This window comes from Malurus melanocephalus, unplaced genomic scaffold, assembly GCF_030028575.1.
Source record: "Malurus melanocephalus ecotype Western Australia unplaced genomic scaffold, MMel_1.1 scaffold_104, whole genome shotgun sequence".
In the NCBI taxonomy this organism is placed as follows: domain Eukaryota; kingdom Metazoa; phylum Chordata; class Aves; order Passeriformes; family Maluridae; genus Malurus; species Malurus melanocephalus.
Window position 1 is genome coordinate 1439389 of NW_026623336.1, and position 23504 is coordinate 1462892.

General features: G+C 41.1%; 1 protein-coding gene across 1 annotated transcript in view; it reads left to right on the forward strand.

The window, feature by feature from the left end:
- Window positions 1-23504, forward strand: part of COL22A1 (collagen type XXII alpha 1 chain) — a 191134-nt gene that overhangs the window by 138471 nt on the left and 29159 nt on the right. Inside the window, exons 33-42 of the mRNA XM_057369171.1 lie at window positions 2262-2315; window positions 2796-2849; window positions 3537-3590; window positions 5673-5726; window positions 7258-7311; window positions 8957-9061; window positions 9515-9559; window positions 11795-11872; window positions 14625-14660; window positions 15552-15605. Coding sequence (XP_057225154.1) covers window positions 2262-2315; window positions 2796-2849; window positions 3537-3590; window positions 5673-5726; window positions 7258-7311; window positions 8957-9061; window positions 9515-9559; window positions 11795-11872; window positions 14625-14660; window positions 15552-15605 — 588 coding nt within the window. The remainder of the gene's footprint in view (window positions 1-2261; window positions 2316-2795; window positions 2850-3536; window positions 3591-5672; window positions 5727-7257; window positions 7312-8956; window positions 9062-9514; window positions 9560-11794; window positions 11873-14624; window positions 14661-15551; window positions 15606-23504) is intronic.

The window sequence follows — 23504 nt, forward strand, 5'->3', positions numbered from 1 at the left end:
GAGGTAGTTCTGGAAATAGAAAGAAGATTTCTTTGGTTTGCTTTTCCCCTTGGCTTAAAATTTGTGCTTATATAGTTTACACTCTATATATATATATATATGTATATATACTCTAAGGAAATACGTAAATCCATGACTTGTGGCATTTGTAATGCTACAGTCATAGAAGGACTTATTTGTTTCTGTTGCTTTGAGTAAATGAGCTGCAAGACAGAAAGGAATAAAAGGCTTGAAGTGTGTCAGCTGTTCAGTTTGCTGGGATTCCTCCGTGTGTGAGGTAACTGTGGTGACATCTGCCACAGCACAGCTTGGCACATAGCACTRCCAGCATGGGGAGGAGAAGGGGAGGTAAGAATAGTTGCCTTTGATTTACAGGTGTGCAAATTAAAGTGTCAGAAGGAGGTGATAAGCCTTAGGAGAGTGTCATGGGTAATGTTTCAGAGGTGGCAGGACCWGCAGGGTGCTGACAGTCATGCTGGCAGACTTCAAGGGACTCATAGGCAGACTTGCTGGTGGGTGGGGTTGACAAAAGYCAGTTGTGTCCTGGGCTGCAGCAATGGCCAGCAGGTCAAGGGAGGTGTTTCTGTCCCTCTGCACTGCTGAGACCCCYCCTGGAGTGCTGCATCCAGCTCTGGAGYCCYCAAAACAAGGACATCTTGGATCTCTTGGAGCAAATCCAGAGGAGGCCACAAAGGTGATCGGAGGACTGGAGCACTTAACTTGTGAGGAAAGGCTGAGAGAATTGGGGCTGTTCAGTCTGGARAAGAGAACCTCYAGGGAGAGCTCAGAGTACCTTACAGTACCTAAAGTAGCTGCAATCCCTTTGCAATCTTGTTTTCCCTGGTAATACATATTCTTATTCCCACTCAGTAACACCATCCCTGGCTACAAATGTATGTCTATGCTTTGTTGTTCTGCTCTCTCAARAGAGTTTCAGAACTGGAAATGTCATTACACAAAACAACTTCCAGGCACATAGAGGTTTGCAGCTTCATACCTTTTGCTTGAGATACTTCAGATGATCCTGGTATTTTTCTGAAGGACGCTAGATGGCATCAGGGACTGCCTGGTTAAAAGTCGATCTAATGGGATGCTACTTGTAGAGTAAAATTCCTCCCATTATTTTTCAGAAATGATAATATTTATTCATAATGCATAATAAATACAAGCATAAGTAATATTTATGCAGCTACATTTATTTTGTCTGTTAGAGAATCATTTGAAAACGGACTGTGAATTCCCAGGTGTTGCAGAAATGATTGGCAAATAGCTGACGTAAATAAAATTCAAGCTGATTTGTCTGGCTCTGCATTTTGGCTGATCACTATTCCTTGCCAGTGTGTGTAACTTAAATCACTGATGTTCTTWCTCTTCCTTGATTGCATAATTGAAACACTCGGTATGGTAAATAATGAATAAGTAACAATTGCTCTTGCTGAATACATATGTTCATAACAATATACAAATGTGAGTATTCTTGTAGTGCTAGTTTTTTTCCAGCTAGTTCCATAATTGTGTGCTTTCCTTTTTAATTTATAAAAAGCAGAAATATGGATTTATTGATTATTCTCTAGACTACAGGACAAAGCTGATGAACTTCTGTCTGAATGCATATTCAATTTACTGTAAGGAGGAAGAACAGGAATAAATTAATCCTATTAGGCAGTGATGGTGGTGCATGAAAAAATTCACTGMCACTGCAGGAGGGAGAGGAAACAGGTTAAATGTATGGAGATGTTTATAAAACCAGAGATCAGGAGTAGCTGCATAGTGCACAGCTCTGGAAATGCTCAAGATGAGCACTGAAYACTTCCCTCTTAGAGGTGGAAAGGGGAGCTCTTGTTATGTGGGATCACTGTAGGATGGCATTAGGTCTGTGGTCCTATAGAGAGTACAGTGACACCAGTGATTCTGCTATTGGTCATATCTTGTAGTCTTTTAATATGTTAGAGATTAATAGATCAAATTTTGGGATGGTACACTCTTAAGCTACTGTTCTCTGTGAGGGAAAAATATCCCTTTTTAAACTGAATATTTTCTCAGTTAGTATCAGAACAGAGCAAGAATTATAGACAGYGATCTCCATGTCTTAGTGTGGGATATCAGTTTTGATTTATTGACCTCAAAGCCCTTTGAAGAACGGACTGTGTGTCAGAAATGGATAATTGATTGAAAGGGCCCTCTGACTAAACAGGACTAGTGTGAGTTCCAGCCCTGGAAATAGCTTTTATTTCTCTCTTTGTCTTATTATTTTATATCAGGGTGAACCTGGACCAAAAGGGGACAAAGGAGATCGAGGAGTCAGTGGAGAACCTGTAAGTACAGCAACATGTTTCTTCAGCTGGTTTTGAACTTTAGCAAGGAGAGGATTTGAGAGTGATCAGTTTTGGAGGGAGAGGGTGGGACATGATCCTTCCATAGTTGGGATGCTTTTCTCATCAAAAATAGCCACAGTGGTGCTTGTCTTTGTACTGCCTGTAGAGGAAGCTACRTGACTACATGAATTTAAGCATCTATTCTATAGTTCTAGGTCTCAGTAGCTGAAAGAAGACTATGGGATTTGCTGGACAGAGCTTGGCTGATGGTTACTTATGTGCAGATTTTATTAAGGGATTTTGAAGTTATGTRGCCCAGCTAAATTTGTGCATTTGGCTGCTACATTTATATTCTGGACTCTCTTGTTCTGGATGGGGCTCCCAGAAGAGACAAAATCCTGTGCAGTGACAGCCCCTGCAAAAATCACACTACCTTCTCTCAGTGGAATGAGCTTCTTTACCTCTCCCTCTGTTTTGCAGGGATTACCTGGGCTCCCAGGTAAACAAGGTGTGCCAGGACTTGCAGGAGTACAGGTAAGAGGGCCCTTGAAGAAAAATCTTTGACATGACCAAGAGGGGAGTGCCCTCAAGATCTGTGTCACTGTAAATAATCCTTCCAGTATGCACCAACCAGCAGCCCATTTCTTTTTTTCTCACTTTTGCAAGTTCAGGAACTTCTGTAAAGGTACTTACTGATGCTGGATATCAGGACAATAGGAGGGAAATCAGAAATATGGTATCCCTGTAAGCATGATCAGTGTTGTCTGAGAGACTTCTTCCCACTCCATGGTTCTTCGAGAGGGCATCTTGTACTGCTGCCACCAAACCAMAGGTCTTGCAAAACATTTAGGACTGTAGGCAAATGTTCCTCTGGGAAGGAAGGCCATTAAGTTCARCTGGAAGTGAAGTAATTGATAGGMCTGAGGAYAGGAAGAAATTTCAYCCAGGTGAAAACCTTCMAGTTTCAGCATCCAGTGCTGAGAARCAGCCTCTGAGCTGATAGTCATTAGTAATWCTAAAGTCTCAGGGTTTTATTTTTATAATTCCTTGCTGCATAGAGAACCRGTAGCTATTTCCTCAGCCATTAACTCCTCTGTGAACTCGCTAACAAAAACCATTGCCTAATACACATTCAGGCATCTTGAAGTCTTTTTGTCTGACAGGAAGTCTCCTCCCACATCTTATCAGCTGGTATCTTATCTCTCTCTACTTTCTGCACAGGGTGCAAAAGGGGAGAAAGGRGCCCGAGGAGAGGCTGGAGCCCGTGGAGAGACTGTGAGTAACTGCTTCCCTTGCAGCATCTTTCCCTGACAATAACACATTTGAAAGGACACTGRCATCAGCATCTTATGGATTTGCAGTCCCAGGCTTTTTGGGCACAGGGAACATCCTAATCTACAGCTGGAAAAGTGGCTGTCTGTGGGCAAACAGGCCCATCTGCACCAAACACATCAATGCCCCATTCAGCCCAGCCCAAGATTGTGCAGCTTTTCCTGCTCAAAACTCTCTCTCTGCCTGACAAAACACYCTTTTCTGGGTGAGTGTGACTGCACTGCAATATCAGCCCAGCACAGGCTGCCAGCTGGAGCAGGGAGCTTGCTGCTCAGCAGCAGCAGGAATTGGGTTTTGATCATGATTGCTTTTAGGCTCCTCTGTCAATTCTGGTATTTTTTTAATACTGGTTCATCCAGAAGACTCATCCCACACCCCTTTTTGAGGCATTTGTTGTAGGGGATGCTGCTCAAGTCTGGCTGTGCTAAGGAACAGCAGAGGATTCCAGTCCTGCTTTATTACTGTGAGAGCTTATATCTCCTTTGAGGCTGAATAAAAGGCCCCAGACTTTCTTTGCAAGCAGAGCAGGAAGAAACACTGAAGAACTGTTTGATATAATGATTGAGAGCAGGGATGACTGCAATTAGAAGAAGGAGGGAATAGGAAATCCAAATGATGTATCCAACAGGACTGAAATTTYTTCTTCCACCTTTGTGCTTATGGTTTCCTTCTTGGGCTTCTGCTTAGACATTGTCCCTAAGGAGTGCTTTGATCCTAAAGCCTGAACTTCCTATTCTCAGCTCTCTTTGGGAGCTTAAAGCTCTCAAATCTTCTTTCGTATTCTGGAGAACAAAAAAAAAAAAAAAAAAAAAAGCAAAAACCATCCCCCTTCCACCAAAATCTATCCATTGATTTTATTTCTTTTTATAACCTGGTGGCTCAGAGGATGTTAATGATATGGAAATGCCGGTATTTGCAGGCCCCTTCTCTTTTTTTTTTTTAATTTATTTGCCATCCTTTCAGACTGCTGCTGCTCCGAGTGTTTCTCTTGGCTCATAGACCAGTGACTGTAAATAACACAGAAATGAGGAAACCTTTAAATCTCTTCTATGAGCAAGGGCTGAGAGGATTGGGATTGTTCAGCCTGGAGAAGAGAAGGCTCCAAGGAGACCTTAGAGTCCCTTCTGGAGACTCTAAGGGAGAGAGTCCCTTCTGGAGACTCTAAGAGAGCTGGGGAGGGACTTTCTACAAGGGCATAGAGTGACAAGACAAGGGGGAATGGCTTCAAACTGAGTAGGTTTAGATTAATATTAGGAAGAAATGACTTATTGTGAAGAGGGTGAAGCACTGGCACAGGTTACCCAGAGCCAGCTGATCTAATGGAAGGTTTCCTTGTCCATAAGAGAAGGTTTGGAACCCAGATGATGTTTAAGGTCCCTTCCAACCCAAATCTGTGATTCTATAAAACGTCTAAATATAGCCTGGTAACCCCAAACATGCATCTCTGTGGAGACAAAATCCCCAAATGTATGTCTTCTAATGTCTCCCATGGAATTTTGGGGACACACATGGGCTTTTTCATGCTGCAAAGCTTTTACATGTAGATGGAAAAAGACCTTCAATTCAAAACTATGCACTGGTTGGTTTGGGCTATTTCACCTATTTAGTGCCAATGAATGTTTTCAGGTTTTGTTCCCCACAGCAGAGAAAGGTGGTATTGTCAACAAAGTGTATTTTGTTGACCCAGATTTTTTTTTATGATAAATCAACATGCTTTCCTCTGTCCTTTTGATGTTTCTGGCCCAGAATTTTCTTTCTGTATCAGAGCTAGATTTAGGATTTATTTTGATAGAAGGTAGCTTTAAGCTCCCAAAGAGAACCTTCATCCATTTCGTATTGTTTCATTATTTTTTACACTGTAAAAACTTTCAAACAAACATGCTATTTTTTGTTTTCTTGTTGTACAACACCTTGTCTGACATGAAATCTAATCTCACTGGGAACATCTTGTTCCTATGGTGATACAAGTTGTGATTTATATATGCACACACACACACACACACATACTTCATTTTCTTAAACCAGGGTGTGAGTGGACCAGCAGGGCCCCCAGGTCCAAGAGGCTTGCCAGGAAATGTGGTAAGTATACACCAGTGTATTTGTTTTCCYATCTGTGCCCTGATTTCTTTATTTAATGTGTTTAGTTTTCCCTTCCATGGGGATTACTATGAAGTTCAAAAGRCTGTGTTTCATTACACTTRTTTCTTATGTCTGAATTGAAAGATTTGGAGGCACCTGGGAATGGTGTATCCATGAAAYATCTTCACATATTCATTTAATCAAGGGGAATAACAGAGCTRCTTCATTCCTCACCAAATTGTCAAAAGTAATTTTTGCTGCCAACTTTTAAAGRGRAAAAARTTCAATATTTATTGTCTGTTTGGTTTTGTTTGCTTTGCCTTGTTTTCATTTGTCCTCTCCTTTTGTAAATCTGACTTCTTGATATAAAAATAGCATGGTGAATTCCCACTTTTATTATGAAAGCATATAGGCATTTGAGCCTAAAGAACCTTGAAATCAACACAGTGTCCCTCTTACCAGGGGGATTCATCCTTATTGTTAAGTTCTGCATGATAAAACTTTTCATATTTGCTAAAAAAAAATCGTTGGACTAACTCTGCTCCCAGCTCCACTAGGGTAATTTTCATTCTAGTTCCTGGACTTTCTTTGACCTTAGTCTAGAGTATGTGAAAAACAGCATTTAGACCTCAGGAYAGAATGTATTCAGGCACAGTGGTTTAGAACACAGCACTGTTAGAACCGGAGTTTATTATCTGAGCAATCCAAGAAAACCTAAATTGCCTTTCTTCTAATTGTTAAGATACATTTGATTTAATTGTATTAATGCAGTGATTTAATTTCAAACTGAAAGGGGATACTGAAAATGAAGAACTTTTCAATTTCATATTCCATTAAGCAAACTTYTATACCAGTAATACCAATATATTACCTATAAAAGCTAATATAGTTGGAAATAATTTTTACGGTGCAGAAAGGAAAATAATTATCACATCCATTCTGAGGTCAATCCAATCTTAATGGTGCCAAGACATGATTTCACATCTTAAAATGGAGTGCCATTCTAAAATGTGTTCTGGTGGGTTTGGAAGTTACASTATTTAATTTAGAGCTCTAAATCATCTATATTTTGACACGGAGTCCTTTGAGATCTGCCAAGACGATAAAAGGATTGAAAACTGAAATAGAGGACGAAATGAGCAGAGCTATGTTTCCCAATGTTGGGAGGCTTTTGGCTTCTCTTATACAGAGGTGGTATTTGGGGAGTTCCTGGTAGAATATTAGGAACTGCTGAGGATTTAAAAAAATGAAAAAAATAGTTATTGGTAGAATGSACAAATCTGGTAGTAGCTCAGTTTCTGCATTTTCTGTTCAGCTATTTTTTTATATTGAGAAAGAATTCCTCCTTAAGGATCTGTTACACAGCTCTTCTATGGTGTTCTATGGATTATAGGTTTTCTGTACTGGGAAATTTAGAGCTGATACTGATCCTTGAGATAAACTGTACTGAACCCACAGGTCTGCTCCTTTGTTTAGGATCCAATACTACCTACAAAAAAACTGTTAAGCTTTAAAGTTCTTTTCTCTCCAGGGTGTGCCTGGAGGCCCTGGACTCCCAGGAAAGGCAGGAGAAAAGGGGGAAAAGGTGAGTTGGCTCTTTGATGGATTTGTTTCCTTTTTTCTTTTTCAGTCTGAACTGAGAAGGTATTTCATAGGTTCATGGATGGTTAAGGTACATGGGTTCTTAGATCATYCTGTCTGAACTCCTCTATTACACATGGTGTTAAGGTTTTCATCCAATTGCAACTTCATAATTGACCTAATAAACCACTGATATACAACTGGATGTAGTGAAGTCACTGCTACACAATTACAGTCTTCTGCTGTCCCCATTGCCTGACAAGAGCAGGCATTTCATGTTTTAAGAAACACCATCACTAAATCCAAAGCTGGAARAAAAGCTGGCTTTATGTTCCCTCTCATGAGCTTTCTGAGATCAGGGAGTTGTGAATTGGTCATGTACCCACAATACCCAGCATGCTGGAGTCCTGATCTTTGTTTGCTGGAGTAGAAATGATTAATCAGAAATGTGGCCCCATATATCGATGTATTTGGGCTTAAAAGGGAATGGATTCCAGCTCCTTCAATGAAATCTACTTCCAAATTATTGAGCTCAACCTCAGAGTCCTGTGAGGACCAAGTACTCTCTCATTTAGTGTTGCAGATAGAGTGATGCACTTCACYCAAAAGAAGCAACAGTATATTTTATTGATATAAAACACCAAGTTAACAAAGTTCAGTGGAAAATGCCACAGTKGTTTAACAAGATTCAGTGCAAGGTAACCTGGGTTATTTACTACATAGAGAACAGGGTCAGACAAAACTGTCAGGGAGACCCTTGCACTGAGTCATGAGGTTCAGAAAGGATCTCTAAGTGTTGTAAACTCTTTCTCAGAGAGGAGTTTAGGTGTGGTTCTGCATGCAGACTTAGTCCCAAACTTGATAAATATTTTGCCTAAAGCATTATATGTGCACTACCAATCCTTTATATCACTTATGTTTAAAAGTTTCAATGCACTTAACTCCCAATTGTTTGCTGAGCATCTGATGTGATAAAGTGTTAWTTTGAGGGGTAACCTTGAAAGATATCCATGCTGAAGGGGAGATCTGGGCATGCAACCCACTGCAGGCTTTGGGCTGTCCACTCTTTACGGGGTGAGATGGTTGGTTCATGTTTTCACACTGACTGCAAATGTTCATTTCTGCCAAATCTGTGAAGATGTTGACCAGCACTGTGGTTAGGTGGGCATGTGGCCCTTACTTGTAGGGTTGTTATCTGCCTCCCCTGAAGCCACTGTGAGTCAGATGCAGCCATCACAACCAGGTGCAACCACTACTACTGCTGCTGCTGGGTGTCACTTGGGGAAGATAATGGGAAAGGAAAGATCAGGTTGGGATCAGGGCACATCACTATATTTCTTGGTGTGACAACAGGGATAACCAGTTTTGACAAGATCAGATTGGAGTGTGCTCCATGGAGAGAGCACACTGCCCCATRTAGTWGATTCCCAAAACATTTTGAAGTCTYGTTTTACTTTCCTTAATGGAAATTGCAAGTGCCTCAAGATTACTGAAGGAAAATACTTCCCATAAATGAGGTTTCTTATGATACCAAAAGAAATCCAGATGAGAAAGCTAGGAGAAATMCATGTCTTTCAGTTCCAATGAAAGACCTGAGATGGGAATTTTCTATAGTATTCTAACGAGTTCTGATGGATTGTCTTCTACAGGGTGAGCCTGGAAAAGAAGGAAAAGTTGGTTTACCTGGGCTGCCTGGTGTGCCAGGGCGTGCTGGAGAGCCAGGTTTGCCTGGGAAGGGTAAAGATGGAGAAAGGGTGAGTACTGTTGGTAAGCTTTGTGCTTGACTAGTCCATTATGAGACAGACAAGCATGACTTCTGCAAGACAGTGTGGATTTACCTGAATCCACGAAAGGCCTGGCTGTGCAAAATGCTCCAGATCCTATCTCTGTATTAAAATATGACAGAGGGAACTGAAGCTGTATTTCCTGAACATTGCATTGAAAACAGAGACCTCCACAAGGAGTAGCCATTGTCCTTGTGACTAGTACCAAAATGATTGGCTTGATGGAAGTTCCCTAAAAGCATTCAATTCTAGACCAATTAGCAGATTGCTTAATTGAGTTACATGYTGTCAGTAAAATATTGCCAGGATGGTGTGAGCTCAGGAGGGCAGCGGTGGGATAATTGCTGCCTTGATTATATCACAGTCCAGGCTCCTGTTTGGCTGCATGGTGACTGTTTTCTTGCTTTGCTTCTGTCACCTCAGGGTGAAAGAGGACCACCAGGCTTGCCAGGACCCTTTGGACATAAGGTGAGCAGGGACTTCATTTTGGACTGCTCTTCTTAWTCACTTGAACTGAATAAAAGAACATGATGAAAACATGATCTGTTTTCCACTGGAAAATAGTATTTGTGAAGTTGTGACTCAAAAATGCACTTCTAGCCCTCTAAAAGATTCCTTTCCTTATGACTCCAGTATCTCTGTAGATGCAAATGCTCAGATATGAATTAGCTGTGTTCACTTTACACATTTAATATTCCTTCCAGCACCATAATTCAACACAGATGAAGGTCTAAGTACAACTTTTTCAGGGCCACTGTGGCTGGGATCCTTTAACCCACACAGACAGGCAGACACTGCATGGCTCTCAGGAAGATCTGCTCTTGGGACCATCTGTCAGTCCTCAAAGAACACTTTTCCCCAGCACTCACTCTCTTCACCTTTTTCCAAGGGGGATGTGAATTATTTTCCAGTGGAACCAGGTAGCCCTGGTCTCCCTTACTCTACTAATGCAAAGCCTAGTTAGCCAAAGAGGTTGATGACATTTTCTTCTGCTGAAAGTAATGTTTATTCCCTTACAAGCACACGGAAAAGAGAAAAAAATAAAACAGCAAAGATCTTTGATTATGGGAGGATCTGTATTGTGCTTAAACCTTTAGACATTTAAGAAACTCTCCTCTTCAAAATGACCCTGTCCTGATCTGGATTGGAGGAACCAAATGTTGAAAGAGATTCTGTAAATATTAGAAGCAGGATTACAACAGTATGAGACCCAGTACATCTAGGTCCCATATTTTTGAAATAAACAAACTGCTATGTTTTTTTGTGGTTTTTTTTTTTGTTTTTTTTTTTTTTTTTTTTTTTTTTTTTTTAATTTTGATGCATTTGGTGTAAATGCATTGCAGTCTGTTCTACATAACTTTGACAGTTCAGAACACACACCTACACCCACACAGACACACACTAATAGACTGGGATTTAATATAAAAGTAAAAAAAAATGCTAAAAGAAATCTCATTAAGTATTCTATTCAATATCAACAGAAGATGGTGAAAGTCTTAATTGTGTGTGGGAAAAAACTATTGAAGGTTTTGTATTGAAATTATCTTTTTGAATAAAATAACTGATAAGGGATCTGTGGAGTGTTTGAACTAATCAGAATACATTTTTTCTCACTGGCCTTGCAGTATTGTTTCTTTGTAGTATTAGATTAGTTTAAGAAGAAAGCAAGAAAGGGRRAAAATGGGAGATAYTGCAGATTCAAATTTGAGTGGGCAGAATCCACAGGTAACAATTTTTCTATATAGCTAGAAATAATGTCATAATAAATAGCATAAATAAGATTCACTGTTATAAATCTACTGCCAACATGAGACCAAATCTCTCAACTGCAATGCAATCCATAAAAATCTTATTGATTTCTTCTTATAACTAGAAAACAGATGTTAAATTAAAGTATTACAGCTGAATTCTTTCTTAGCCCTCTGTCTGCAATGCACATTGAACAATGTCAAGCTATTTTCTGTGCTATTCGGTTTTCCTTTGAAAATCCTGTTTTCTAGATGGGAGAGCTCTCCTTTCGTGCTACRGTGCTCATGACAGAGTGGTAGAAGTGTTGACTTAATTTTTACCAAAGGAAATTCTTACACTTCCATGTTGGTAAAGGAAAGGAGAAGATTAAAGGTTAAGATGCCATAAAACATCCCTAATCCTATCTTCCCCAGAAAAATAATCTCTATTCAGTAATTTTTGTGCCTTGACCTTCTACCTAGAAACACAGAGAGAAAAGTGATTTTTGGTTCTTCTTCTTCCTCAAGCCAAGGAAAGTGCCTGATACCCTGGTGAAGCCACTGTCTTGCAAGTGACAGATGGATGTGGCTCTTGGGGACATGATTTGGGRTGATTAAAGTGGTGCTGGGCTGAYGGTTGGACTAATAGATCTTGTAGATCTCTTCCAACCTCGCTGATTCTGTGAAAAGCTGGGAATTTGATGTTTTGCACTAAAATGAAAGTACTTGCAGAGATTGTGTTCCAGCTCAGTTTTGTGATGTGRCACACACTGAGCCCACCRAGGWGGGCTGGGACTCRTGGTGGGAAAGGTCACTGTCCTTGKCATGGTGGGACAGGAACTGTGCCATATTCCCACACTGCCACAAGCTGAACCTGTTCCTCTGCGGGCAATGTCAAGTCCAGGTGTACCAGTGTTTGCATTTCAGCACATTTCTCATCAGTGCACAAAGCMTTTAACTCCTTCCTTTGTTTCAGGGTGAGAGGGGAGCTCCTGGCCTCCCTGGGCAGCCAGGAGACAGAGGTGTGCCAGGAATCGGCCTGCCTGGACCCCCTGTAAGTAGCAGGTCCTTCTGCAAGATGTACAAGGTGGAAAATCAGGCATTGCCACCTGAGRAATGCATTACCTGTGCTCAGCTCTGTGCTGAGAGCCTGTGGAACACTTTGCCTTCTGAAGATGCCATTTGTGACTCAGAGGTCACATGTTTGCTGTGAGGGCTCCTGATGCATTTGGTTTTAGTTGAAACAGAGAGGGAAAATAGGGMTGACAGGTATCAGTGGCTGCCACTMCTGAATTTTCTGCATCATCCTSTCACAGTGGYKGTGGRTGTGAGTGGAGATCTGTGCTGAGCCAGCAGCTCTGGTCTCCTGGACAGGTACAACCTTGTTGTTTATGACCCCTGTTGGAAGGGGTGAGTGTGACACACATTCCACATCAGTGAGGCAGTGACACTCTCATAGCACAATGCAAAAGCTGAAACTGCTGTGTTACCGGAGGGACATTATCCCCATAATTTCCCACAAATATTTGGTTGGTTGTGAGCTCTGCCCTCACGTCCTTCTTATCAGTAGGTCACAAGGTGTATCTGGAAGTCTGCTCTGGAAAATATGGATTTTCCTGTTGCTGGGCTTTGATCACTCCAGTACTTGTCATGTTCAAGTTCACTAGGAATAAGGGGGATTTGGGAGTGCTCTGGCTGTAGCCTTGCTCAGAGCCTCCCAGACGTGCATTGGATTTGCTAATGAAATATGTTTAGGAGCAAGCAAACTCTATTTCTAGCTGTAACTGCTAGAAGACATCTGAGCCCTTGCATTCTTTTGCAAYACCTTGTACATGCCATGATCCTGTACCAATCTGTCAAGGTTTGATTATCAATGCTATGTTTATCTAGATATAAATGTCCCAATTAGTACAGGAAATTGCCTTGAAATGGTCATATTGCTGGGTAATGGATTGAAAAATCTGGCTTTCTGAGGTGTATCTCTACTTAATATTTGCTTTTACCATGGAAAATTCTATCTCAGTTAATGCAGACTGGGTCAGTCATATTTCACACTGTGAGTGTATCATGGCTTTTATGGTCCTCACAGGGTTACCAATGACTGCAGGTTTGCTGGGTGTCACTTACTATGATTTATCTATGGAGCAGTGGAGTTCTTGCATTTTTAAATGTTCAGTCATTAATGAAATTAAAATAAAATTAACAAATGAGTATCTGGCTTGTTTGAAAATCACTAGCTTATAGATAGTTTTTAATTAAAAATTTTTAGATTCAGTCCAGGGCTAGATGAGTTCATGTCTGCATCTTGATGTACACAGGATGACAAAGTTGTTCTTCATTGGGGATTTAGCATCCTCATATCCATAAACACAAATGACTAAGAATTTGACTCCAAATGCAGAAATCTCTTGTCTCACACCAAAAGATTGTTTTTTTTCTGTGTCGTCGTTATTTGCCCACTGTCAGGATGTGTAGCCACCTACACACCACACCATTCTCAAATGATATGTTTTATTTATTTAATATGCTTTACTCAATGCTTCTTAAAAAGAAAAAAACCCAACTACCAAACCACTGTTATCATGGCTTTTTCCACTGTCAATTCATCATAACCTCAGCTCCTGTGCAAAGACTGGAAATGGAAAAAAACCTCTGTATAACCTTGAATCTATCAGACTGTCACCACGGCTAAGTCCCACAGTAAAAAAAAAAAAAGAAAAAAAAAAACAGAATAAAATCAGTGCAGCTGCTTCAGTGCATATTACACACTGAATTAAAGGCGTGAGCCTCTACCCTTTATAGTGATGTGACAAAATTGTGTTTATAATACTTCAGCTTCAGAGCTGAGAGCCAGCAACTCTTTTTAATTGGAATCCTCACCCTGTCTCCTCCTGTGCCCTTAATCCCTCTCAGGATTTGCTCCCTGCACAAAAGGTATATATAGAGGAGGAATATTTTATTTTACCTTTTTTGCTGAAATATTGAGTTACAATTTACCTAACACTGAGATATAAACTTGAGCATTGGCAGAGGGTATTATTCCCAACAGAGGAGGAGACAGCTTGGAGAAACAGGGTGAATTCACATGTTTGTGCTGAAGTTGCCTAATGGATGGATGCACAGTATAAGTAGGAAGGTTTCAAACTTGCCCTGACATGCCTCATTGATAATAATTAAATTATGCATTTAGCCATTGCTTTAGCACAGAACTAAGGTGTCTTTCATGGAGGGTTAGTGAGTTATGGTGCCTGACCCAGAAAGAAAAAGGAAAGGAGTTATAGTGTGAAGCAGTTTATTCAAGCCTTGTTTTGGGTGTGTTTGGAACACAAGGTCATTCACTCATTCTGGGTACAGGTACTGCATTAATTCTGGGGTGTTCCTATAGAAGTGGGTACTTGCAGTGGCTCACTCTACTCAGCTGCACTATTTTAAGTTGCATCCTCAAACAAACATCATGCACAGTCCCATTGAACCGCCTGCTTTGACCTAAATAAAAGAGCACAGATGTCCTGTGGGATGTTTTTCCTTGATGTAAGAGGCAGCTGAATGCAGTGGTCTTCAAGATCTGGGGCAATTGTCCTGTCCCAGCCCAGGAGATGTGAGGGTGCTGTGGTTTTGTGTCTCCAGGCCAGGAGCAAGGCTGAGCACAGATTATCCTCAGGCTCATGGAGTGCACACTCATGAGTTCAGCCACACAGTCCAGTGCAGAGAATAATGCTTGAATGCTGCAGGACCCACCCTGSTCAGCCAAAGGGGATGGATGGGAATTTTAAATGTTTTGATTGCTGTCTCTCTTCTGTTTGCAGGGCCCTGCAGGACCCCCAGGAGACAAAGGGTCACTGGTACAGTATGTCTTTCTAGCTATACCCACATTCTATGGGGAGGGGACACCACACCAATTGTGTTTTTACCAGGGATCTCATGAAGGCACAAGTGATTGGTTTGGTTTTGCTCGAGGATTGGTCACAGRGTGGCTGACCCTCCAAAGGGAACTTCTTTTGTGTATTTCCAGGTACTTGTCTGCTATACTGAGAGAGTAGTCTTGGCCTTGTGGAAACTTTTCCTTACATGTCGATAGCCCTACAAGAGAAATAATGAGTGACTTATTTCACCCTTCGTTCAAAAAATTATTTCAAGGCTCATGATTCAAGGGTACACTGCATGCCTTATAGCCAAGGCTTCAAAGGCTTAAAATAAACTATTTTAAAGCATTTTTCTTGCTTAAATCTTACAGATTTCAGTATTCACCAAATACACTTCAGTCCCACAACATTGTTTTTCAAGGATGGAATTCATTGGTGTGGAACAAACAACTGTGTATCATGGTCTCAGTAGACACTGGCATGAATTTCCAGCATGACAGCCAGTCCCAAACAGTGTGATAGCCTGGAACTGAGGAGATGAACCTTCTTTTCTCATCTACTGTCCTATGCTCAGTCACATTTTCTCCCTGTTCAAAAACCTGCCTCCTGTAAAGAATCATTATTATCTCTCCAATCAATGTATGGGAAGCTTGACTTTAGTGGTGCCATGAAGTCTCTTGAGGCATAGAAATGACTGATATCCTGATACCAGGATAGTGTGAGATATAATTGTGTTTTTTTTCTTGAAATCTCTCATAGTTTTGTGGCTGCTGGTTAACTTTTCCATCAATAGCTATTAGGTTAAGGATTTCTTCTCTTCAGCTAAGAAGTACCTCACGTTATTGGGTTTGTCTGTTCTCTCCCTACCAGGGTCCCCGTGGTGTACCTGGTATCCCTGGACCACARGGGCCTCCTGGCCAGGATGTAAGTAAAATAAAAGTGTAAGTGCTCAAGAAATTTGTCAGTGCTTRAWTYTAATTYCCTTAAAAAWTTATGCTGATAATYARCTGYARTMACTGAGTGTTACTAGGATTGTCCAAGGGAGATGATTTGAAGGAGTGGAGCTCTTACAATTTAGAATATCAGAGGGGAAAACAACTGAAATGAGGAGGATTGCTTCAAGGAAAGTGGTGGACATTGCCACTGAACCTTTTTAAAATGACACTGGAGAAGGAACTTGGCAGCATACCCTAAGGAAAGATCCCACACTGGAAAATGACGGTGGTTAGGCTGTCTAGGAACTTCTTAGAACCTACTGAGATGAGTACCCTGTAGTATTTCTGTTAAAACAGGKCCAGGGCTGTTAAAAAGTTCTTTATGAGTTCATTTTGCTGCTGCTATTGTGCATGTTTGAGGACATTTTAACCTTTTGGTTTGTTGTCCTCCTGCTGTCTCAGCGGGTGAGTCATGGAACTGAGGAATAAAGAGGAACGTGGCAGACTCCCAGCTGGAAAGCTGGCCCCTCTCTCTGCCTGGTTCTGCTTCAGAGCTGCATCAGAAAGAGGAGAATTTTTTCTCCTYTATGATGTGGAAACCAGTCCTCTGAAGGAGGCTCTGAAGATTTTGAAGGGCTTGATCTTTGGATTCGAGCCTGTTGAGTGAACCCTGTGAAGAGGGGGAAGTGACCTTCTGTAACTCTCCTTCTCAGTGCTATTTCATGATGCTGTCATGTCTGAAATGGATACCAGCTATCATCAACTCCACAGCAAACCATTTTCAACCTGAGTGTGGCTTTGTTGACATCCATCAGGTGGCCCGAAGAGGGTAATTTCCTGTGGGAAGAAGTTTCCTTCCCACCTACTTATGGCCAGAGAGACTGTGGATGCCCATCCCTGAAGGTGTTCAAGGCCAGGTTGGATGGGGCTCTGAGGAACCTGGGCTAGTGGAAGATGTCCCTGCCCACAGCATGGGGTTGGAATTGGAYAGTCTTTGAGGTTCCTTCCTACCCAAACCATTCTAATATTCCATGATGCTACACTTCATCACCAGACAAATGCTTATGCCAGGCTATTCTTCCATAGCACCTCAGAGTTGAAATGGTCCTTTGCCTCCATCACCCTGTGTCCCTGAGCAGCCAGAAATTTGGGATTGATTGTGTCCTTCTGCCTGTCCCTAGATCTTGTCACCTTGTTTGAGATGTTTGAGATTTTTAATTAAGAGGTTTTGAATAGGAAATTGGAGAGATGGCTTTATTAGAAGCTGTACTATGTGAGGAGTGTGCCAGAGGCAGCTTTTTGGAGTCTCTTTCTGGCTCTGCTCAGATCAGCATTGGCTGGTCAACTCTTGAACCTGCAGCATTAAGGTCTTTATATTTTTTCTTTTCCCTGCAGAAAATTAACCCAAACACAGCCATTCTTCAGGCTACTTATAAAACACATTCTCCATTACACTCCCTTCATTAATTGCACTCAATATGTCTTTTAGGACCTTTCTGTATTGTTTGATCATCTGTAAATCATTCTATCTGTGTTTCAGGAGGTGTAAATGGAGGTACAGGGCACGTTCCAACATTCCTTGATTTGTCAGCAGGGATAACTTATTCTGACAAGTTCATGTGTTTGCATTTTCCTGATCTCTGTCATTATTTAACTAACACAAGGAATTTTTTGTTCTGCTCTACACTCTTGTATACCAATGCARTGTTCCTGTATCCTCTGAAACATGTCCATTTTTGTTCTCTGCTGTGTCCAAACAGGATATCATTGGATAGGAAAGCTCCAATTTGAATTGCTAATATGAATTTGGCATGCAGCTCCGAGCCATGCAGTGTCAATTGCCTGAATGACTTGCCTCAGTGTCTTGTACTTTGCTTTGGCCTTAGCAAATGTATTCCATGTTTTTTTTCTGAGACAGAAAAATTCTTTTAAATCACATTTACATATGTTAAATTACTCTCTGCATTATTTTTTCCAGTTGCAAACTCATCACATGCTTGGGGAAGTGCCTCTTATAAGTTACATTCCCTGATGATGCAAATCAGATTTACAATTGCATTTGGGGAGATGGAAGAGTCAGTACTTCTTTTGCATTAGCTTTGGCCAGAATTCTCTCCCATAGGTGATGAAATTGTTTTTTTCACATTCTAGATTTTTTCTATCCCCTAAAAGCATGTGTCATGKTTTTTTGGGATAGCTCAAGGTCACCTTTTGAAATACTTATTTGGCTACTCAATCTAATGTCAAAAGTTCTCAGGACTGTGCCTTATTTTATTAAAATTTACGTTTTGAAAGCAATTGCCTAGGTTTAYAATACAGTTGTTCTGTTTTGGCCTTGTTCAGTTCCTTTTAGCAAAGCCTTGCTAATTGTTTGTCCCCTAGAGTTCATTATGTCCATAAATCCCTACAAATTCTCTTCTGTGACAAAGCTGGGACATGCTGTGTTCTTCCATATGTATAATTTTCTTGTCTTTAAATTTGCATTTTTTTTCTGATTAACTAAAGCTCCAATTCTTAAAACCTGAAAAGTGCTTTTTTTAGGGCTTTTTCTTCCCAATAATATGACTATTTTTTTCCATAACAGAACTACTATATATTATGCCTGCTTCAAGGGCTTCAGTCACTTACAAAAATTACTTTCTCTTGCTTTTGGAAAAAAAAATCCAAATCACATTTAATCTGGCAGTATTCCTGTATTGAACATTAAAATAGTGTAGCCTTAAGTACCTTCTGTCAGAGAAGTTGGCCAATCTCCTAGTTTGAGAATTATAAAAATGTATTTCTGCATGTTAAATGATGTTATATGCAGCACTGTCTCCTCCAGCTGCTGCAGATCATTCCCTCTAGCTTGGTAGGTGCAGGGTTTCTTTAAATATTAGGATGAAATTCTTTACTGTGCACTAGAGAAGCCCTGGCACAGAATGCCCAGAGAAATTGTGCTGCCCCATCCCTGGAAGTGTTCAAGGCCAGGCTGGATGGGGCTTGGAGCAGCCTGGTACAGTGGAAGGTGTCCTGGCCCACAGCAGGGGATTGGAATGTGATGATCTTTGAGGTCCWTTCCAACCCAAACCATTCCATGATTCTTTGGAAAGGTTTATAAGCAGAGGTAAGATGACAAGACAAACCATGGTGGTCAAGTGCAGGGCTCTGCCAAACAAACACTGACYACCTCTGTTTTACACATGACCCTTTTTTACCCTTTTCTGTAGCCCGTGTGTTTGTTACTCTGTTTTCYCCTACACAGTCCCTCATGCATCACCCCAGCTCTATCAATCCCTCAGCCCTCCCAGTTTATGGTCCCCCAGTTTACAATCTTATCTGTTTCAAGGTCCAGGTTGATCTCCCAAGAAGTGCAGTCTGTGGTTCTTTGAGAGCCCATCAATTAGTGTGAWGACAAGATTTGCTTCTTCTTGGGTCGGTGTCTTGGCAGATTTAGTTTCTGRTTTCCTCCTTTTTCCTTAATTTCCCAGTTGACAAGGTCCTGGATCAAGTGACCTTGCTGGAATAAGCCTCCTCGTATTTCCATATGCCTTCATCAATTCGTGTGAATGTCCAGGTTTGCTTCCCATCATGCCATCCTTTTTTGTTGGTCAGGTTTGTTTCCTTGGCATTCTAATTTATGCCTTTTTCCTTATCTTCCCTTGTTGAATTCAGAGAGGTCMTTGACCAGATACCCCTAAAGGAGCAGACACTCTGGCCAACTACCCTTACCCTACATGTTTTGGGAATCATCTGTTCTCCCCTGACTGTCTGTTGGGAGATAAAATGTTTCTGTTCAACACATCTATTTAGTGTCCTTAGATTAGGAAACAATCTCAATGAGACATTCTCTTATCCCACTATTAGCAATGAGGGCACCTGTTTAATAGKCTATTTCTGTATTTTGATTATGATAATTTTAATTAACATAAACATTGAATTAATCACTTTTTAATTAGGTTAATTATTTATGGTAACTAAGTTCCAGCATTACCGGGAAGTTAATCTTTCCCCTGTGTTTGCTCTCATTATTTTAAAGCCTTTATGGATGCATGCGTTACTGCCACTGGATTTGAAGAGCAGSGTTTTCTGTTCTCAGGTTGATTTTTCCATGCAGTTGGAAAGACAGTTCCAAGGAGCCTTTGTGTTTATTTTAGGGTACTTACACCTCAAATCAGAGTACACTTATTAAACCTCCTATTGTCTCTTTATTGCTGTGACTTATAACCCATTTAAGCTATTGCATTTCAAGTCTAATTTTCAGTCTTGCAGTAGAACTATCCCACCATATGCTTGTGTGATTTATACACTTCCCTTGTATATTAACGTTTCCTTGGAGACTTCCTTTGAGTATGTTTGTATGCACCACTTACCTGAGCATCATTTTCCCCATCATAGGTTTTGCCTGTAAAATGCAGCAGCATTTAATTTCTTATTAAGTTACAGAATCATAAAATATTCTGAGTTGGAAGGGACCCACAAGAATCATTGAGTCCAAGTCTGAAGTGAATGGGCCATAAGGGGATCAAACCCACAACTTTTGTGTTATTAGCACCATTTACCAACCAACTAAGCTAAATATTGTTTTTCAGCATTATCAGCAGCAGAGTTTCCATCAGTTCCCATTTAAAGACCATTCCCGTGTGTCAGATTTTGCAGACTGATGCTCTGGATACTGTGCATCATACCTCCTCGTGGCTGACATATTTTCCTTGTGCTGGTGTGCTGTACCACTCAATGGATATTCTACTTTTTGCCAGCCACTCTTGGCTGCAAGCTCCTGAAAGTGTTCAAACTTTATGAGCTTTCCAACACTAGTTGTTATTTGGGTCTGTGCATTTTCCCACATCATGTTAGCAGCATTTCTCTTCAGTGCTATGCAGTTTTTTGGTCAGACTAGTTTCCTTTTTTTTTTTTCCTGAATTTTCTAGCTTTCTCATTTTCCAGTTCCCTTCCCTATTAGCTTKTCAGATGCAGTTTTAACTTTCCTGTCTTCATTGTAGCATTTTCATTCAACTCTGAGCAGTCTGAAGCTGCATCAGGGAAAGTTTAGGTTGTATATTAGGAGAAGGTTCTTCATCCAGGTGGTGGCCAGACACTGGAACAGGATCCCCAGGCAAGTGGCTACAGCATCAAGACTGGCAGAGTTCAAGGAGCATTTGGACAATGCTCTCAGGAACATGATGTGATTCCTGAGATTGTCCTGTGTGAGACCAGGAGCTGGACTTGATTTTTGTGGGTCCCTYACAACTCAGATATTCAGTGATTCTATATTTGCAGCTCATCCCTTTTTGTTAGCCTTTTCTAACTCTCTGCCTCTACAGATGAGCAATATTTCCTCTACTTCTGACTCTGCTTGCATTGGCCTGTTCTCTGAGAATGCACCATGCTGAAGTGCCGTCATCCTACATCTGGTTTGTTCATTTTGGCTCACAGAAGCGTTCTTCAAAGGGCATTTTCTGTTTGCAGTCTTGTACCTTTCAATTGTTTGACTTTTCCTGGGGATTTAGTGATTTTTTTCAAGTTTGTCAGCCATGGCACAGAGATTAATCTCTTTTCCTATCTCATTTCCACCCTGTTAGAGCCATCACCAGCTCCACATCATACAGCAYGCAAGAAAATAGGTCCATCTCTTTTTGTCTCACAACAGTCTGATATCATGGGGATATAGTAGCTGTGTTTAATTCTTTCCAAGGAYTTCCATTTTATTCAATCTCTTTTTATGTGTCCTTTCACATAACTCAGAAGAAGACTTTCCAATATTCTTTTTTTTTTTTTTGAAAGATCTTTAAATACTCAAATTACACCRCTAGTGTCATGTTCATCATATTTCACATCCCAAAGCAGAAGGCTGTCAGTGAGCCCTATGGCATATATTTATAGCTATGCTACTACTCAGCATGAAAGACATTTCTGATCTATCTTTTCTGTGTTGCTTTCTGATCCAGGATTATTCTCATGGCTCAAGTTTTTGCTTTGAATCACACTTTTWAAAGCAAGTTCTGTGTGAGTCTTCCTGAACAAATTAGGTCGGGGAATGTAAGATCTGTGTGATTTTTATTTAGCCATCCCTCTTCCACTTGCAGAAGGGGCTGTGAACCACAGTGGAGASGATGCCAAAAGCATGACCTGACCATTAGTATCTGTGGAAGAGGCAAAACTATAAATGACTAAAATGTTTACTTATATTTACTCAATTTCTCAGAAGGACATCTGAGGAGAATTGTGAGCTAAGCATCCTCTTCAGACATTACCTTCTCTTTGTTCTCACCTGCAGAAGGTTTAGTTCCTCATGAAATACAAATTCCTCCACGGACTACAGTTCCACTTCAGTACTACTTCAGTCCCACTTTAGGTCCACTTCAGTTTGTGTTTAATTTTCATCTCCTAAAAAGTCAAGGTAGTTGAAGGGTTGTTGCTCGCCCAGAAGCATTTTGTGTRGCCATAGAAAAAGATAATCAAGATGTTTTCCCTTTTTTTCTTTCTCTAGCAAGACATACAGGATTTAAATACTGAGTGAGACTCAAGGATGAAATTCAAGTGTGCCCTATAGCTACAAAAGTGGTGTATTATGACACACACTGCCATCCATTCATTAATCCCCATATTGTAAATAATACAATGAACTGGTTGGTGACAATGGACTAACCTGGACATGGTGGCAGAAAAAACACCCAGTCTCATTCCTGGCTAAGAATTTGACCAATTTCTAGAGGGTCTTTCCAGACAGAAATATTAGATAGTATCAAAGAGTCTCCTAGGTAGCCTCTGCTGTGCCTAGACTGAAAGCCACTGCTTGTACCTTGATCAGCATCCAGATGTTGATGCAGCCCAAAAAGCCAAACAAGTCCTGGGCTGTAACAGAACCAGTGTGGCCAACAGATCAAGGGAGGGGATTCTGCTGCTCCGCACCGCTCTGGTCACACCCCACCTGCAGAGCTGTGTCCAGCTCTGGGGTCCYCARYRTAGGAAGGACATGGAGCTGMTGGAGCAAATCCAGARGAGGTCACMGAGGCAATTSAAGGGATGGAGCCACTCTTACAAGGAAAGGYAGAGTTTGGATTRTTCAGCCTGGAAAAGAGAAGGCTTCAGGAAGACCTATTTATGGCCTTCCAGTACTTGAAATGAGCCTTCAAGAAAGATGGAGAAGGACTTTTGACAAGGTGTGAGAACTGAATATTTGTAGGTAACCAAAACAGCCCAAATCCAGAACTGAAGTGTAGATTTATTCCATTACCACACTGGCAGAATGGGGACATACACTACCAAGCTTATTCCTTCTTAGCAGGGGCAAAAAGTGCTCAGGATAACCTCCAAACTTCTTCTCCTTCTCCCAGCAGGGAGACCCAAGCCTGTGAAGATTGTCTTTTAAGCTCTTTGTAGCATTCTGATATCTTCTACAGAACCTCTACTTCTCAAGACAGAAAGAAACCCAAAGAAAACATTTTTGAAATTGTCCACACTGAATATTCATAGCATCCTCCAGGCGCAAGGTCATGAGTGAAAGCAACTCTATTTTTCCCTCCTCACCCAAACTTCCACTTTCAATCTTTTATTTCCCACACAAGAGCACATAATGACAGGAAAWGGGGTAATGGCTTCAAACTGGARGAGAGTAGGTTTAAATTAGATTATATGGAAGAAGTTCTTTACTATGACGGAGGCAAAAGCAGTGGCAGAGGTTTCTCAGAGAAGCCCCATCCCTGGAAGTGTTCAAGGCCRGGCTGGAYGGAAYTCTGAAAAACCTGGTCTAGTGGAAGGTGTCCCTGCCCAAGGCAGGAGGGTTTGAACCAGATAATCTTGAAGGTCCCTTCCAGCCCAAACCATTCTATGATTCTGTGAACATCATGGGTGGCAAATGTGGAACCATCCCAGAGAAAAGCCCAGGTGGGACCTGCTGCAAAATCAG